The sequence below is a fragment of the Patella vulgata genome, chromosome 1 (assembly GCF_932274485.2).
Source record: "Patella vulgata chromosome 1, xgPatVulg1.2, whole genome shotgun sequence".
Taxonomy (NCBI): domain Eukaryota; kingdom Metazoa; phylum Mollusca; class Gastropoda; family Patellidae; genus Patella; species Patella vulgata.
Window position 1 is genome coordinate 44466435 of NC_065879.2, and position 19576 is coordinate 44486010.

The following is a 19576-nucleotide window of genomic DNA, read 5'->3' on the forward strand; positions in this document are numbered from 1 at the left end:
GGCGAACTGGGCCCCATGAGAATTTGGTCCCCGGGTGAAGCGTGATAGTCCAACATACATAGATACAGCAAAGTTGGGCCCGGGCAAATTTGGCCCCTGGTGAATTTGAGCCCATGGTGAACTTGGGCCAATGGCAAATTTGGGTATAGTGCAAATTTGGACCCCAGGCAAATTTTGGGCCCCTGGTTAATTAGAGCCCAGACGAATTTGGGCCCTGGGCGAAGCCGAGTAATAAATAGAGTGTAATACAAGCTATTAAGTAACTTTTGGGCCCTGGGCGAAGCCGGGTAATAATTAGGTTGTAATACGAGCTATTAACTAACATTTCATTAATAATTAGATTGTGTTACAAAACAGTTTTTTTGGAATGGTATATTTTTGTAATTATTCCTGGACATTTCCATTCATCATTGCAGAATTACACATTGAAATGTGATGTGCGAGTAACATAAATAACAAAATTGTTGTTTGAACTGATGTTTATAAAACATAAATAACATTGTTGTATAACTGTTTATAAAACTGTTCACTTTGATTTTCTGGCATTAACTAAATATATTTGTTTTGATCTTGCATTTAGTTTATATTAATTGATATTCATATTTTACAGTAAAGCCCGGGAAGCAATAGCATGTGTAAGAGAAATGGCATCGACATGTTCTAATGTTGTACCCCCACAATCTCTATTAGACTTCCAGCGAGCCACTCAACCATTTCAACAGTTGTGTAAGTATAGATAAAGTACCATTTTATCCAGATTTTTGAAGTTAGAAACAATACGCTGAAGAGAGCAAACATTCCTTTTCAAATCGAATTAAAGAACACTTTTTATATGCCCACATTGACTTTATATTTATACACAAATTTTTAAGGTCCTGAGATGACAAACTGTATTGAATTTAAAGAATTTCTGATATTTACTGCTGGAGTTATAGCCCTTGATAACAGTTTTGACTGGGGGGGGGGGGATTTGACACGGAATGTCCCTTATGGGAAAGCACTGAATTTGATTCTACTATGTTACTATAAACCACAATTTTTTACATTTTTTAGGTGGAAACACAGCTAATCCTGCAGGTAAGAAAACAGTTTTTATGTACTTTGTTAAGATTGTGTTGTTATTAGTAAAAGATTGTGTTGTTATTAGTAAGATGTGGTGGGTATGCTGAACCATTATAGAATTCCTGACATCACTTCCAAAACATTTTAATGAAATTGTAGTGTTTAACAACCACATACCAACTATATAACTAAAATAAAATGGATGGCTTTAATTTGTTTTTACAGCTTTTAATAACCCTAGTGCAGATGTAATGAGATGTGCTGGAAAATTACAGACCTGTTCTTCCTTGGTATCTGCTATACCCTTATCATCTCCTCCTTCTGCACTATGTCCGTAAGTTCTTTATATCTTCAGCCAATTCTTCATAATAATTAGATATAATATAAATTATTACCTGTAGCATAAGAGTGAAATACAGAATATAATAGATACATTAGTTGAGAGTTTTATAAAGAGTTGGCCATTCTTTTTATAATAATTCAAAAATAGATGATAAAAAAGAAAAATGTTGAAAATTTCAGTCAAATTACTTTTGTTTTGAACGGAATTGTCACTGTTAGAAGTTTGGACTAGAAATAGGCATCAATTGTGTCTTCACTGTTTATGAGAATTGGCGATCGTTTGATTGACAAACGATAACTCCACCCACATATTCTCGATTTTCAAGTAACATGCTCAATGGCTATGGTAGCCTCGCTTGGCAGGCTTTTCATCACCAGTGTCCGGTTGTGACATCAGCGAGTAATGGTAAACGTTAGCTTAGTCCGCCATTTATTGATTTAATTTTAAATGGACGGGGCTGTTTAAATCCAAACTGTATCCAAGTAATCCGTGGGTGTAAATAATGGTCTTATTAATAATTTCTATAACATCTGAAGCCTAAATAAAGACTTGCAATAGGCAGATTTAGCTCTTGCATAATGTATGTTTAACTCACATTTAATTACTAATTAGAGTGTAATACAAAATATTAACTGTAGCATAATATTAGAGTGAAATACAGAATATTAACTAATTAATTACTAATTAGAGTGTGATACAAAATATTAATTGTGACATAATATTAGAGTGTGATACAAAATATTAATTGTGACATAATATTAGAGTGAAATACAGAATATTAACTAACATTTAACTAATACAAAATATTGACTAACATGTATGTGTGGGTGGGTGTGGGGTGTTTTCCACTTCAAAATTTTCACTGCCGGTCATTTTTGATAATTCACGTGTCTATACCGTATTACCAGCGTGGAGTACACAAAAAAATATATATTGGACTGAAAAATGAAATATAAGTATGGCTTATGATAATTATTTATTAATTAAATATTCCCTTTTGGCAACTTAAATAATCGAATTGGCCGTAGAAACCCATTCCAGTAGCTCACATGTAATTACCACACGACAATACTATATACCGGAGAACAACGAAATACACCGGAGAACAACGAAAAACACCGGGAAACTACCGGAAAACTACCGGAAAACACCATGTTATACTAAATACCGGAAAAACACTAAATACCGGAAACACACACTAAATAGCGAAAAACACCCTAAATAGGTAACCCAGAGCCTAGTCCTCTGTTTGCCGGGAGTTAGGTTTAAGAATTTGGGGGAGAGGTTAAGTCTCAATCATAAGCACTGACCTAGGATGATGAAAAGTTAGTTCGTGATATTTCCTAGTTTTATTAAAAATACATACAATACATTAGATTTATATACAAAGCCGATTTCACTGTTTTTATACTCCCACATTTTCATGTGGACGTATATTGTCGTCACCCCTGTCCGTCCGTCCACAATTTGTTTGTGGACTCTCTACAGGTCACAATTCTTGTCCGATTTATTGAAACTTGAAATATAGGTTTATCCCCAAAAGATCTCGGCTGCTTACGATATTGGCATGTATCGGATCGAAACTTCATGGATTATGGCCCCTGTTTGTACGAAAAATCACGTTTTTAGCTTGTGGACACTATAGAGGTCACAATTTTTATCCGATTTTGTTGAAACTTGAAATGTAGGTTTATAACCCAAAGATCTCAGTTCCTTTCGATATTCGGGCATATCAGACGGTAACTTCCTGAATTATGGCCCCTGATTGTACGAAAAATCATGTTTTTAGCTTGTGGACCCTATAGAGGTCATAATTTGTATCCGATTTAAAAAAAAAACGTATTATTATATCACCGTTACACCCTAAGGACGACTGAGTTCGAATTTCGTGAAAATCGGCCCAAAATTGACAGACAAAATGGCCGCCGTTCGTTCTCAAATAGCGTAAAAATATGGTATATCAAGGTTGTGGACCCTATAGAGGTCACAATTTTTATCCGATGTTGTTGAAACTTAAAATGTAAGTTTATTACACAAAGATCTCAGTTCCTTTCGATATTCGCGCATATCGGACCGTAACTTTCTGAATTATGGCCCCTGATTTTACGAAAAATCGCGTTTTTAGATTGTGAACCCTATAGATGTCATAATTTTTATCCGATTTTGTTGAAACTTGAAATGTAAGTTTATAACCCAAAGATCTCGGTTCCTTTCGATATTCGCGCATATCGGACCGTAACTTCCTGAATTATGGCCCCTGATTGTACGAAAAATCGTGTTTTTAGCTTGTGGACCCTATAGAGGTCATAATTTTTATCCAATTTAAAAAAACGTATTATTATTACACCGTTACACCCTAAGGATAGCTGAGTTCGAATTTCGTGAAAATCGGCCCAAAACTGACAGACAAAATGGCTGCCCTTCATTCTCAAATAGCGTAAAAATATGGTATATCAAGGTTGTGGACCCTATAGAGGTCACAATTTTTATCCGATTTTGTTGAAACTTGAAATGTAAGTTTATAACCCAAAGATCTTGGTTATTTTCGATATTCGCGCATATTGAATTTTAATTTCCTGAATTATGGCCCTTGATTGTAGGAAAAATCACTTTCTTCTTAGCTTGTTCTCTATCCATCTCTCGAAAATGTGGGCGTATCCTGCCTGGCAGCCGCTGGTTTGATGTTGGTGGTGCTGATGGTCTTCCTCGGATGGCGCTTCTGGTATTCTGGTATTATTGTTTCTGAAGAAAAAAGAAAATAAATTTGAGGCTCTCAGGAGAGAGCCACATTAGTGTGTTTCCTTCTACGGATTGGATTTTCTAAAAAAAATCGTATTTGTTCCACATCACCGGGTTAAGGCTAGGGATTCTTATATCTAGTTGATTTTTATTAATACTAATGGTTAGGGATAGGATTTGATATATGATTTGTTTTGGGTTGGGGTGGAGACTGGTTTTATTTAATCTAATTTACTGTGCACTAGGATGTCGTTCAGATTTTTATTTTTAGAATATGAAATTATAAGTTTCTGTGTGAATATTTTCGGGTGATTTTCTTGGAGATCAGTATAGTGTTTTCTGATGATTTTGGATGCACTTGCTGCTGTTGCACTAGCCGTATGAATATTCAAACCTAGTGGAGCTGTTGTTTTCAATTTGTCAATCCAGAATTTTTCTCTTGTTAGCTGAAACGTTTTAATTTCTTCTGTAGTTTCAAAGTCGCTCGCTCTTGGTCTTTTCTATTGGCGTGACAATGAGATCAGAAATGTCATGATTTGGTTGGTTGAAATGAATTGAGACCGGTTTGTCTTTTTTGGTGACTATGTCTGATCGTTGACCGTTAATTCTTTCCCTAAGTGTTTTCCGGTATTCAGTATAACATGGTGTTTTCCGGTAGTTTTCCGGTAAATAGTATCGCCTTTACCACATGCTCTATAGAAAACACACTGACCTGGATAATTTTGAGTTGTAATACAAAAACTTCGAAATGAAGATAAATATGTAATTATCCACGGCATATATCTCACATTTATTGGTTTTAGACCATCTCTTACGGCATTACGGACCGCAGAAGTGCAACGTAAATCCTAATAAAGAATAACTAACGGATAACTAACTTCACAGCTAGCGACAATAGCGCCCCCTAGAATATCGTCGTATATATGAGTAACCATAAATACACAACATTTTTGCAACACGTGGAATTATCAATATTGCTGCACAATAGCACTGGAATACGTAATTTTCTTAATTTTTCGGTAAGCAAGTTAACTAATCCCTAGATTTTACTTCTACAATTCCCACAAGGGCGTAATACCGCTTTAAATGCCGCTATAAATTATAAATGCATTTTTCTCACATCACGTACGTTGTTGAGGATTTACGTAATTTCTATGCTGTTTTTATTTGATATGACAGTTGATTGGATTCGAAGAGCAGTACTTCATATCAATTGCCCTTTTTTCAAAGATCATAATAATCTCGTTTACATCGTGCGTAAGCGTAATAGCGGTAAACGGCTTTGTAGTAGTAAATCCTTATGACACGTGGACAATACGTGAATGATTAACAATGGACCGCTTCACACCATTGATTAGATTCCCACATATCAATTAACTTCTATTGTTCTACTACCAGACACTCATCATTAATTATCAACACAACACTCAGTATAATCTGTTGACGACTGTATACAACTCTGTAACACCAATCACGAGATTATGTGGCGTCTATACGTGTGGATTATTCTGTACTGGCCGTACAATTGTATAGTTACATGGCGGAGGTCGATCGTAACCATGTTTGAAAATTGGGTTTTAGTTACGGTCATTTTCCATAGCCCTAGGTCTTGACCGGCATATACGGCCGACGTGGAACCCATGGTATGTATGTATGTATGTATGTGCGTGTATATGTTCGGCCATCACACCTCACCACCCTGCTCCACCCCCACGTGTGGTATCAAATTAACCAGCATGACCCCGTGAATGTGTTAGGCTATCGAGTTTGGGCCCCAGTTGAATTGGCCTTGAACCCGAGCGAATCACACTTCGTTGCCGCGCACCAAACCCATGTGATATCAAATTAACCCGCATGACCCCGTGAATATATTAGACTATCGAATTTGGGCGCCGGACGTGTGATGAGATCATGATAATTCATCGAAATCTATCGTTATTACCATTTGAGGTGATCACATTTTCTAGAATCATCATTTGGAAACTTCTAGAAACAATGGAAATTTCTGAAAACAGTGTTTAGCAATAATTGGAAGGTCCTGGCTGGAGGGTTCTAGAAAACGTTGGGAGTTTCTATTTGAACCACAAGGTCTGTGTTCTAAATTTATTGCCATTTCGTGCTGTTGAGTTTATTGTGCTGTTTTGAGAGAAATTATCTGTTTTACATTGTGCTGTTTTAAGAGAAATTATCTATCTGTTTTACATTGTGCTGTTTTGAGAAAAATTATCTCTCTGTTGTAATCCAAGTTTATGATTATAACGATTCAAGGATTATTCATCCTTTCAGATTTGTATATATCATTAAATTGGTTATTCATCCTTTCAGATTTGTATATATCATTAAATTGGTTGTTGTGTAGATTTGTCTGATCCGTGGATCTTGAATCTGTAAACTACAATCGATAATCGGATTTGGGCCCCTTCCGAATTGGGCCGGTGCGAAGCATGATTGACAAGCATACATACATACATACATACATACATACATATATACATAGACACACCTATACACACAGACGTCTTTGATTTTTTGGGCCCCAGGCGAACTGGGCCCCATGAGAATTTGGTCCCCGGGTGAAGCGTGATAGTCCAACATACATAGATACAGCAAAGTTGGGCCCGGGCAAATTTGGCCCCTGGTGAATTTGAGCCCATGGTGAACTTGGGCCAATGGCAAATTTGGGTATAGTGCAAATTTGGACCCCAGGCAAATTTTGGGCCCCTGGTTAATTAGAGCCCAGACGAATTTGGGCCCTGGGCGAAGCCGAGTAATAAATAGAGTGTAATACAAGCTATTAAGTAACTTTTGGGCCCTGGGCGAAGCCGGGTAATAATTAGGTTGTAATACGAGCTATTAACTAACATTTCATTAATAATTAGATTGTGTTACAAAACAGTTTTTTTGGAATGGTATATTTTTGTAATTATTCCTGGACATTTCCATTCATCATTGCAGAATTACACATTGAAATGTGATGTGCGAGTAACATAAATAACAAAATTGTTGTTTGAACTGATGTTTATAAAACATAAATAACATTGTTGTATAACTGTTTATAAAACTGTTCACTTTGATTTTCTGGCATTAACTAAATATATTTGTTTTGATCTTGCATTTAGTTTATATTAATTGATATTCATATTTTACAGTAAAGCCCGGGAAGCAATAGCATGTGTAAGAGAAATGGCATCGACATGTTCTAATGTTGTACCCCCACAATCTCTATTAGACTTCCAGCGAGCCACTCAACCATTTCAACAGTTGTGTAAGTATAGATAAAGTACCATTTTATCCAGATTTTTGAAGTTAGAAACAATACGCTGAAGAGAGCAAACATTCCTTTTCAAATCGAATTAAAGAACACTTTTTATATGCCCACATTGACTTTATATTTATACACAAATTTTTAAGGTCCTGAGATGACAAACTGTATTGAATTTAAAGAATTTCTGATATTTACTGCTGGAGTTATAGCCCTTGATAACAGTTTTGACTGGGGGGGGGGGGGGGATTTGACACGGAATGTCCCTTATGGGAAAGCACTGAATTTGATTCTACTATGTTACTATAAACCACATTTAATGTATAGATTCGTCTGTCAGTTCAGTAATTCAGCGTACTTTCTGCCAGGTATAATTACTGATTAAAGCACTATTTAAAGATACGTTCTCACAATAGTATTTATAGGGCCTTTATTTCCAATAAAATTATGACAATTTTGGAGAGAGAGAGATATGGGGTTTAACGTCCACTCGACACAAGCTAGGTCATTTCGAGACTAACTAATAGTTTAATTTTATTTCAATAATTCGCTTGCGCTTAGGTCTCTTTAGCAGTGGGAGGAAACCGAAGGACCCGAAGAAAACCTACGAGGTTGGACAGGCGACCCTACTCCTTTTCACGTACAACCATGCCAGTTGACTCAATGACATACCTTATGATACAGCACACACGTGCTAACCATTCCAAAATATTTTGATAAAATTATAGTGTTTAACAACCAAATGTAGTAATGTACCCTCTATAACAAACAGATTGTCCCTATTCGGCTATGTTGCTGTTATGTGTATAAAGCATATGTTCCACGTCGGCGGTATATGCCAGTCATGACCTAGGGCTATGGAAAATAACCGTAACTAGATCTGACCCATCGGTCATTTTGCACGCCAATTGGTTCAAGGCTAATTCAACTGGGGCCCAAACTCGATAGCCTAACACATTCACGGGGTCATGCTGGTTAATTTGATACCACACGTGGGGGTGGAGCACGGTGGTGAGGTGTGATGGCCGAACATATTCACACACATACAAACATACATACATACCATGGGTTCCACGTCGGCCGTATATGCCGGTCAAGACCTAGGGCTATGGAAAATGACCGTAACTAAAACCCAATTTTTAAACATGGCTGTGATCACCGCCACTGTGTAACTATAAAATTGTACTGCCAGTACAAAATAATTCACACGTACAGAAGCCATATAATCTCATGATTGGTGTTATAGAGTTATAGTCATCAACAGATTATACTGAGTGTTGTGTTGATTATTAATGATGGTAATAGAACAATAAAAGTTAATTGATATATGGGAATACTTTCAAAGGCTTGAAATATCTATTTTTTCATTCAATACCTTTCCTTTTAGTTCTTTGAAATAAAATAATATCATAATGTTTATAATTAAATAAACTATATCAAATTATATCATAATGTTTATTATTGTATAAACCATATCAAATAATATCATAATATTTTTATTATTGTATAAACTATATCAAATAATATCACAATGTCTATTTATTTATAAACTATATCTAATAAAATCATAATGTTTATTGTATAAACTATATCAAATAATTACATAATATTAATTTTTGTATAAACTATATTAAATAATATCATAATGTTTATTATTGTATAAACTATATCAGTACCATAATATTTATTATTAGTATATAAACTATATCAAATCATACTATACTATTCAAAATAAGTAGGGGATATTTGATTTTTAAGTGTTATTAAAGTCACCTAATGAAACTGACGAAGAAACAAATGACAAAATGAAATGAAGTTCACATTCATCGATTTATTCCAAATGATCGTTAGACTAAGTAAGGCACAGACTGACCATTATAAGGGTAAAATGATACCCGGGGTCAAACAGCAAAGTTACCACAGCATCACAACCAAGTCAGTAACGGGTAAATCCTCCTCTGTTTGCCAAACAAGCATTGATCCGACGTGGCATACTCCTAATGAGACGTCTAAGGTAATTTTGGTCCAGATTGTCCCATTCCTGTTGCAACGCAGCAGCAAGTTCTTGGACATTGGCAGGACGTTGTTGACGTTGACGTAACCTCTGTCCAAGCATGTCCCAGACATGCTCGATGGGGGAGAGGTCGGGACTCAGTGCTGGCCAAGGTAATGTGGTGATGTTCTGTTGTTGGAGGTAACCTGTAACGATCCTGGCCCTGTGACATCTTGCGTTGTCATCCTGGAAGATGAAACGGCGGCCATGACGTCGTGCGAACGGCACAACATGGACTGCCAAGATGTTGTCCCGGTAGTACTGGCCTGTAACACGCCCTGAAACAACATGTAAAGCCGTTCTTCCAGCAACAGTGATGCCTCCCCACACCATAACAGAACCACCCCCAAATCGATCATGTCTGATGACGTTAACGTCTTGGAAGCGCTCGTTTCGACGACGCCACAGCCTCCTACGTCTGTCCAAAAAATCAACAGTGAACCTTGACTCATCTGAAAACATCACATTGCTCCAGCGTCGATTATCCCAGTGTTGACGATCCCTACACCAACGACGTCTTGCCTGAATGTGATGATCTCTCAAACAAGGGATCACGCGAGGACGTCGGGCGCGAAGGTGACCCCTATGCAGTCGATTCCGAATCGTCTGGCCACTCACTCTCACACCAGTGTCTGTTTGAAGACGAGCGCTGATCTGATTTGCTGTGATGACACGATTTCTCAAGGCCAAGGTACGGATAAATCGATCCTGGGCTTGAGTTGTCGCCCTTGGTCGACCTGAGCGTGGTCTGTCCTGTACAGATTGTGTATCACGGTATCTGGACCATAGCCTGCTTATGACAGACTGAGAAACATTCATCGTCCGCGCCACAACCGCCTGTGTTGTACCGATCTGTAGCATGCCAAGGGCACGTAACCTTTCATTTTGGGTAAGCCGACGCATATCAAAATTTGTTTTCTGGTCACTAAAACAATTAAACTGATGTTTCCACCCTGGAATTCAATGCCACAATGACTGTAACATTCAAAGTCAGAGTCGTGCAAATCTTGGGTTGGACCCCCATGATGATCCCAAGCATCACCTGCATTCCATGCGGTAGCTATTGGTGCGTTTGGGCGTCACATGTAACTGGAAATGTTTCTTCTGTTAGGTTCTATAGTGACTTTTTTCGTAGTCATTTGCATATTTTAGTATTATGCCCCCAAAATCAAATATCCCCTACTTTTTTTGAATAGTATATAATATTTATTAGTATATAAACTATATCAAATTATTACATAATGTTAATTTGTGTATAAACTATATCAAATAATATCATAATGTTAATTTGTGTATAAACTATATCAAATAATATCATAATGTTTATTATTGTATAAACTATATCAATACCAAAATATTTATTATTAATATATAAACTATATCAAATCATACCATAATATTTATTAGTATATAAACTATATCAAATAATATATTATCATAATGTTTATTCGTATATAAACTATATCAAATGATATATTATCATAATATTTATTCGTATATAAACTATATCAAATAATATAATGTTTATTATTATTATATAAACTATATCCACAGGTGATGGTGACGGATTAACTGATACAAGTTTGGCCTCTAACTCTATCCTATCTCCTTCAGGTAGGTCATTTTGGTTTATGGAAGGTTCGATAATCATCCCCAGATCTTCAGAATATTACCGTGATCCCTTGTCATCAATTATCTTTTTGCATTTTGTTAAAACCCCAGATCATCATTTCCATATCTAAATTTTCACAGCTAAATCCACATACAAAAATGTACTCAAATCGATTGTTTATCATTAATTAAGAAAACAAAACCCAAATGTCAATGGTAGAAAATCTCCTGGCTTGGATTGAATCTGATTAAAAAGAGAAAAGAGGCCCATCAAAAGATTTAACTCAATACTTATCTGTGACTGACTTGATTATATCATCTGCAGAGAATACCAAATGCTTGAACATTTGTAGTTTGTCCTGTCTTTGTAAACACTGGAAACAATGAACAATTTTTTTGTTTTGGACTAACATTCAGCTTTAACAACATTGTAGTTTAATTGAATTAAGATTGACTCAAATGATGATCAGCAACTTTATAAGCCAGGAAACAAGCGTCCGAAACTCCACATAAATCACTAGTTTTTTGTACCCTCTTCAATGTCTTCAATAAGTCAGACATTTCTGTGGCCACAGACACGGGTCAAAATACATCATTACATCAGAGTACAAAAGGATCTTAACATACCATATACTTTTTAATTAAATGTATTTCCAAAATGAATACATGTTTTGAATATTTTTCTAACCAATAATTTTACACAAAGGGAAAGACCTAATCACTGACTATAGATAGTGAATGAAACAGATTTTATGTAATAATATGACTGCCACCTGTACAATTGGTTATAATTTTAGAGTGTGGTTCAATGGTCCAAGAATGTGGAAGTATGGTCAATCAAATTGATTTCAGTGATATGCAGGAAACGTGCAGGTGAGCTTTCAAACAAACTGCTTGAATTTTTTAAATCATTATTTTTATCACTCTTGTCAGTGTTCGCCCCCCCCCCCCCCCTGGATCCGCCTGAGTGATTCAAAAGAGAGTGAGTTAGACAAATATCTATCAGAAACATTTGCATTCAACTCACGATGGTCTGATAGTTGATTGTGTTTGGCCGTGTATAATTTGTGTCCTTGTAAGAAACAGTAGGACGATAAACCCCATTTCATTTGTAAGAATATAAGGGGAAGAATATCATCGGGTTGGAACACCTTTCGGTCGAACATGTTTTATTGTTTACATCCGAAGAAAATGACAAAGAAAACCTATTATTTCAATATATTACACACCGTATTAGGGAGCATTGTGAGTTTACCTAAAAAAAAACGAGCTGCCCTTGTGAATGTCCCGAATTGTACCCCATTAAATTGAAGTAAATAACCACGAAATGCCTCATGATGGCCATCTTGTGCCAGGGTGGCATTCTGAATCTACACATACTGAAGATATATAATCCATCAAAAAACATTAGGTGGACTATATTTCCAGGTATGTCCACCTGCTGCAAAGAAAGTTAATGAAGGGTGGATTAGAGAATACAATGTGTTATGGCATCATGCGTACCATAGTGATGGCTTGTCAAAACTATTATATACTTTAACATAATCTGAGGTCCGGTGAAATATCTGGCCTGTTCGTTCAACCTGCCTATAGGTAAATCTGGCACTATAGCCTTGGATTGACCTTTCGAGTTAATGCTAATCATTCTGCACACAGACAGCTATCTACTTTGAGAGCTGATCTCTGCCATGAATGGCTGTTTTATTAAAAAATTAGTAAGCTGTACGATTTGGTAATGCGGTTCTAGAATTTTAAATTGTTTATACAGACAAAGCTTAAACAAATACTTTCAATTACATTTATCATGGAAGCAGAATTAATATATACTTCTCAAAATTTTATTAGTGTTTCGACTAAAACTGTTGTACCGTACTATAGGAATTAAGATGTGGGTCAACCAGCCCTGTGTCTGTTCTGAAGCATAGCTTATTGTAAACAGCGTAAACTCCTCAGGCAACTGGTATGATTTGTTCTAGTCCGCTAGGATTCACAGACAACCCTACCTTTATCCTATGATTTCAGTGGCTTAAGAGGTATGGTTCAATGTATGGAAAATGTTGGTGATAGCTGTGGAGATCTTTTTCCACAAATTGAGGGGCAATTAAATAAAACTAGAGATCAAATCAAGTCAGTTTGTAAGTAAAAATTTCTTAACTACGTTATAAGATCAGCATAAGATATATTCTTTAAGGGATCCTGTGGTTTATTTGAATCTTAAAAAAATATCGTTAGCCTAATATTGTCCATTACCTTTCGAAGAATGCTGGGATCTATTAGAATTAGTTTTCAAACTTTTGGAGACAAAATAGCTCTGCTTCTAATGGATTTGTAATGTTCAAACAGGCTCCGTCAATTCAAGTCTGATCAACATGGCAATTGGCATACTTGACAATTGAATTTCATCCAGCAACATGGCCAGTTCCTGGTCCATAATACGATTGTACTTGTTTATTGAACAAGCTGCATTTTAATTTATTTACAATTATTTAGAAACATAGATACAGCCCAGGCCGACAAACAAAGAACTACTGTAAATGTTTATTACTATTTTTCTGCGTATTTATTATTATATACTGTCTCTTGATATTACAGGTGGTAATGTAGCTACTGATACAGGTAAAATACTCATTTGATTATATTTACAAACAATCATTTTAATTAAAATATCTGAAATATGACATAATATTATATTGTTGTATTATACACCCATATTTTCATGTGGACATATTATGTTGTCACCCCAGTCCGACTATTTTGTTTGTAGACACCCTACAGGTCACAGTTTTGATCCCATTTTGATGAAACTTAAAATCTATGTTTTTATCTTAGTAGAACTCATATGGATTTGATTGTTACTTTAAATAATAATTGTGCTTGTAGTGCTTGGTAAAACATATGTCCATATCTCAGTTTTAATTTGAATGATGATAATAAGGTGCATTGACGTAGGTTGATAGGTAACAAGTTCCACCGTTTACCATCTACTTCAAACGAATGAGAGGGGACCACAGTAGCTAAGTGGGTAAAATGCTGGCTCGCTAGCCTGAAGGTCTTGTGTTCGATCCCTGCATTGGCTGAGAACTTTCATCAGGATTTTCCAACGCGGTTTCTCCTTGACTGACAAGAACAGCTGTCTAGTCGTTTGGATGGCAAGAAAAACCGAGGTCCCATCTATACATTGGCGGGCAGGTAAAAAAATCCCTTGGCACTTGGAATTCGACATCAGAGTAGGCCATACTGTTGCCGGGCAATATTTCCCTCATAGCACAATGTATGGCATATGCGCATCTTCATTAGCCCAGTCAAAGCAGAACAGTAGGAAGTTATACCACATTTCATTTCATTTCATTTCAAACGAATGAGAACTAAAGTTCCTGTAACTTGGTATGATCAGTTGATTGAGAGATTTCAATCATAGATTTTTTGATGGAATGTAAGACTGAACAAGAACACAAACATATTTAGGTGTGGTGCCATTTACACAGTTAAACGTTAGAGTATTTAAAAATATATGTTTATATCCCAAAGTTCTAGGTTCCTTTCAATATTCACGCATATCGGACAGTAACTTCCAGGATTATGGCCCCTGAATGTTCTAAAAATCACGTTTTTAGTTTGTGGACCCTATAGAGGTCACAGTTTTATCAGATTTAAAAAAACCTGTTTAAGTATAAGTTTGTTACACCATAGTTCGAATTTCTTAAAAATGGGACTGAAATCGCACAACAAAATGACCACTCCCTGTATTCAAATCGTGTAAAAGTAAGTAATATCAATGTTGTGGATCCTCTAGAGGTTACAATTTTTATTCGATATTGATGAAGAAGCTTATAACATATGTTTATGTCCAAAAGATCTGGGTTCATTTAGATACTCGCTCGCATTGAAGGGGGGGGGGGGGGTCTTTGATGGCTGAATGGTTTGTATGTGCGCGCTGCATCATCATAAGGTTTGTTATTGAACCATGTGGTTTCGATTTTCGATTCCCTGGTTGTACGTGACAAGGAGTAGGGTCGCCTATCCATCCTCGTGGGTTTTCTCCGGGTCCTCCGGTTTCCTCTCACTGCTAAAGACCCCAACACGAAAGCGAATTATTGAAATGAAATTGAACCAAATGTTAGTGCCAAAATGACCTAGTTTGTGTCAAGTGGACGTTAAACCCCATTTTTCTCTCTCTCACTGCTCGCATTGAACGGTAACTTCCTGGATTATGGGCCTTGATTGTACGAAAATCATTGTTTCTTTTAGCTTGTTCTCTGTCCACCTCTTTCAAAATGTGGGTGTATTTTACATGGAAACCGCTTATTAGGTTGTTGATCTCTAGAAGTCACAATTTTTATCTGATTTTAAAAACCATTTAAATATATCACTGTTACACTCTAATGATGGTGGAGTTCAAATTTTGTGAAAATTGGACCAAAACTGCTCAACAAAATGGCTGCTCCTTTTTACCAAATAGTGTAAAAGTATGTATTACCAAGGTTGTGGACCCTCTATAGATCACAATTTGTATCCGATTTTGATGAAACTTAATATGTATGTTTATATACCAAAGATCTTGGTTCCTTTTGATACTTGCGCATATCAGATTCTAACTTCCTGGATTATGGCCCCAGATTTTACGTAAAATCGCTTTGTTTTTTTTAGCTTCGTCTCTGTCCCATCTCTTGCAAAATGTGGGTGTATCTTGTATGACAAACGCTTGTTTATTTTTACATAATTTCAATATTCTTGTATTGTTTTTATAGGTGTTACCATTAATCCTGTGGTAATCGAATGTAAAGATAAACTAAAGACCTGTAATGCAATATTAGCTGATGTCCCCAGTCAGACAAGCACAGACGTAATGTGTCCGTAAGTGCTATACTAGATATCAGTAACAGAATAAAGGAACATACAAGCTCTGTAGTTCACAAAATATAGAAAATATAGTAAAATTGTTTATCCCAGGTTCATACAAATGGCAGCCAATACTCAAAATCATATAAACTTCAAAATGATCAGTCATATTTGCACCTTTCGAAATAGTTTCGGTATCACTCATTGATACAGATAATTTTAACAATTCTTTTGTAAAATATTTTATTGAGAATACATACTAACAGATCATACTAGAATTATCAATGTGTGCCTCTAATTTCAGTCATGCCAAGAAACTTACATCGTGTGTCGATCAACTGTTTTCACAGTGTTCTAAAATTGTTCCAGTACAAACTCTAATGAAGTTTGAATTAAGTATTGAACCATTTGTTAAAATGTGTAAGTATGCTAGATTAAACAAATATATCAGTTGAAGAAATATTGTAGGTCCCAAATTGTTTTATTGATCAAACTGTTTATATTCCTGCAGTATATATTATAAACTCATGTTAATTATTAACTTTCCTGACTTGTGCATAGATTGTACTGTAACAAACTTATATTAAACTAGGCTTATGTCGACTGAGTATTCCGACACCCTGCATAATCCGACATATGGTAACAATCCCGTGCGATGTCGGATTTGACAGAGTCCACTGTAGTTGTAAATGTGACTATGTCGAAATGATTCAAGAGCTGGGGGCAACTGAATTTGGAGTGTTTGTATCGACTCGGAACTGATAATGCTTACATTTAACACATGACTGTTAGCTTATTTGTAATATGATCAACATAAAGACGAATAGCCTTAGAAGATGCATCCCAAAGGCATGTTCATTCTAGCCACAATTCTAATATTACATTGAAAAATCGATGTCTTCGCCAGCTTCCATTTTGTCTGTTTACACAGTCACATGACATCTCTCTATCTTGAGATGCCCTTTTCATGGAAACGAGTTGAGGTTCTAAGAGGCGCCCATGTCGACCTATTTTCATTTGAAATCATTTCCCAAAATGTGAGTTTATGTCAGTTATCCCACTGAGTATTTAAACAGTATGCCCTATTTTACTACCGATATAAATATGAAGAATATGGACACCCTTCGGGACTAAATCTTATGAAATTGTATAGCCATTCGTTGCAAAAGTTCTTAAGTGTAAAATTTGATTTAAAGCGAGAATTTCATATTTTACAAGAAAGTCAAAACATAATTATTTCTATGTCTTTTGCTCAATAGGTTGTCAGCTCACTATTATATGATCATAGGTATCATTCTCACACTTAAAAATCATTCACCCCGGAAATAATAACACAATTACCTCCCTTGTTTTTCTATTCCCCACATGGAATAGCTATCTTCAAACGTTTGAATTTGAAAATTATATTTTTGCCAATTTATCAACTGGCAATAGTGAATTATAGGATTAATAGGATTATTCTTTAACAAGGTAGGACTGTTTATAGATACCATCTATTTTAAGGCTTTATTTTAATACATTTTAAAAATATAACTTAAAAATATGAAATTATCGCTTTAAAATGGTTCCAATCCAACGTGTGACATACGCTCCAATATACGTGACATATATGGCAAATCTAAAACTTAGTGAAGATGGCTAGGTAATTTTATCACGTCATGATCATAAAACTCGACCGCTCCCCGACAGTGTGATTGTAGACTAAGAATGCATGTCTTGACGAGTTCCAATTTATGCTATCTAATACTAAAAAAGCTTAGTGCGTATTACATATTTCAATAACCTAGTCCGGTTATCCAAAAAATTCCCACTTGTATATATCATTTTAAAAGACACAGTCAAATGGGTTAGGAGCCTCCGAGTCTATGCAAATAAGCATTTTATAACAGCAATTCTTTAGCCGACTCTCTGTTCTACAACAACGGAAGCAGTTGGTCCGGTGATACAACATTGCGTCAGTCCATTCAAGACCTATTTTGTGCTCCGGGGCACAATCTCACTTAAGCCTGATGAGTTCCAACTAGTCTCTTTATGGGAGAAATCTGGGACGGCTACTCGCCACTCATAGATTTCTAATTCTATTTTACTACAGTTTTTTTCTTCCCCTGAGTAGTGAGTAGTGCTTTATTTTATCACTATTTTCCATGACTATGCACTCTTTTATTACTATTTATACCACAGTACGTATTTCCCTATTTTACTATGCTTATCCTAGTCCATTTTATCAGTTTTTGAAACATTATCTCACTGTTTTACCATGGATTTGAAACATTATCTCACTGTTATACCACAGTTTACCACACCAATCTTAAACACTACACACTATTTTACGACTCTTTTCCCATTGAGTAGAATCTATGGACTATTTTACCATTGTCTACACTACCAAGTTTATCACCTATTTACCACTTGGTTTTCCAGTGTGCATCAATTTACCACTGTTTTCCACACCAAGTTTATACAGTTTACCACTGTTTTCCACACCCACCAAGTTTAAATAGCGTGCACCAATGTACCACCGTTTTCCAGACCAAGTTTTAACAGTGTGCAACAATTTACTACTGTTTTCCATGATGCCAAGTTGAAACAGTGTACACCAATTTAACACTGTTTTCTACACCAAGTTTAAATAGTGACAACCATTTTACCAAGTTGAAAATACACTGTTTTACCGCTGTTTTCTATCCAATCGCCCCTACGGAGTTCAAACAGTATCCACAATTTTACCACTTTCTTGTCCCCCGCCTTTCGTCCATGCTTTCCCCCTCATTGGTCAATGCTTTGGGACAAGATAACTTTGATTCTATTTGATAGAGAGTGATGAAACTTGGTGTATGATAATCAGTTTGATTGCTTGATATTTTTGAAAAAAATAAATGTTCGATTAATTAATGTCATCTATTTATTTTGGGATTTCAGCGGGGGACATCAGTCTCACTGTTGGCTTGTTCCCTTCACTTTCCTAAAAACAGTATATTACACTGTTGTTTTCCCTTCCTTTTTCCCAACCAAGATGAAAGAGCGTGCACTATTTATAACACTGTTTCCCGCCATAGAACTAAAACATTAAATCTCTAAGATTGTGTACGTTAATTGTATTCTTCAGGTGAGAATCCGGCAACTACTCAACTTCCAGTTACTGGTGAGATATATATTTTAAAATTTCTAATGTAGTTATACACAGAGAATGATTTCTGTAGTTTAGTCAGACTGCTAAAGGCAACCAGACACATCTATCCCATTCAATATTGTGTGATGTAATATGGTCATCATTTATGTAGATCTACCATGCCTGTTTGCACACATTTACCTTAAGATTTCTCTTAATACTAGGGTTTTGATTTAAAATGTTTTGGATGCTAATTTGCTGGTAGGGCGAGTTATTTCGCCCTTTTGAGTAAGAATTAATTGTGCTTTATGGGCATGATAATTTTATTTATTAAAAATTGGTGGGATTAATTTGGGGGACAAATGTAGAAGACTAAAACTTTATCTCTTGAAACCGCTAGTCATGAGGGTTTTTTTTCAGGCAATATATAGATTTTTAACCGGTCGACGTCATTATGACGTCAAGTGGTCAGGCTTTTTTGTATGCCTATTTTAATCGTCTACTGTCGAATAATTATAAGTGATAGACTCTTGACACCAATAAAAAAGTTGAAGGGGA

The 19576-nt window shown here is 35.9% G+C and overlaps 1 protein-coding gene across 2 annotated transcripts in view; it reads left to right on the forward strand.

Moving 5' to 3' along the window:
* The first annotated feature begins 1053 nt into the window (after positions 1-1053).
* LOC126819640 (uncharacterized) overlaps positions 1054-19576 on the forward strand; it is a 30115-nt gene continuing 11592 nt past the window's right edge. For both annotated transcript variants that reach the window (XM_050547812.2, XM_056099934.1), the window contains exons 1-10: positions 1054-1077; positions 1288-1396; positions 7294-7409; positions 11014-11073; positions 11868-11943; positions 13093-13205; positions 13663-13686; positions 15819-15924; positions 16214-16329; positions 19016-19051. In XM_050547812.2, the coding sequence (XP_050403769.2) occupies positions 1314-1396; positions 7294-7409; positions 11014-11073; positions 11868-11943; positions 13093-13205; positions 13663-13686; positions 15819-15924; positions 16214-16329; positions 19016-19051 (730 nt within the window). In that variant the 5' untranslated portion in view covers positions 1054-1077; positions 1288-1313. The remainder of the gene's footprint in view (positions 1078-1287; positions 1397-7293; positions 7410-11013; positions 11074-11867; positions 11944-13092; positions 13206-13662; positions 13687-15818; positions 15925-16213; positions 16330-19015; positions 19052-19576) is intronic.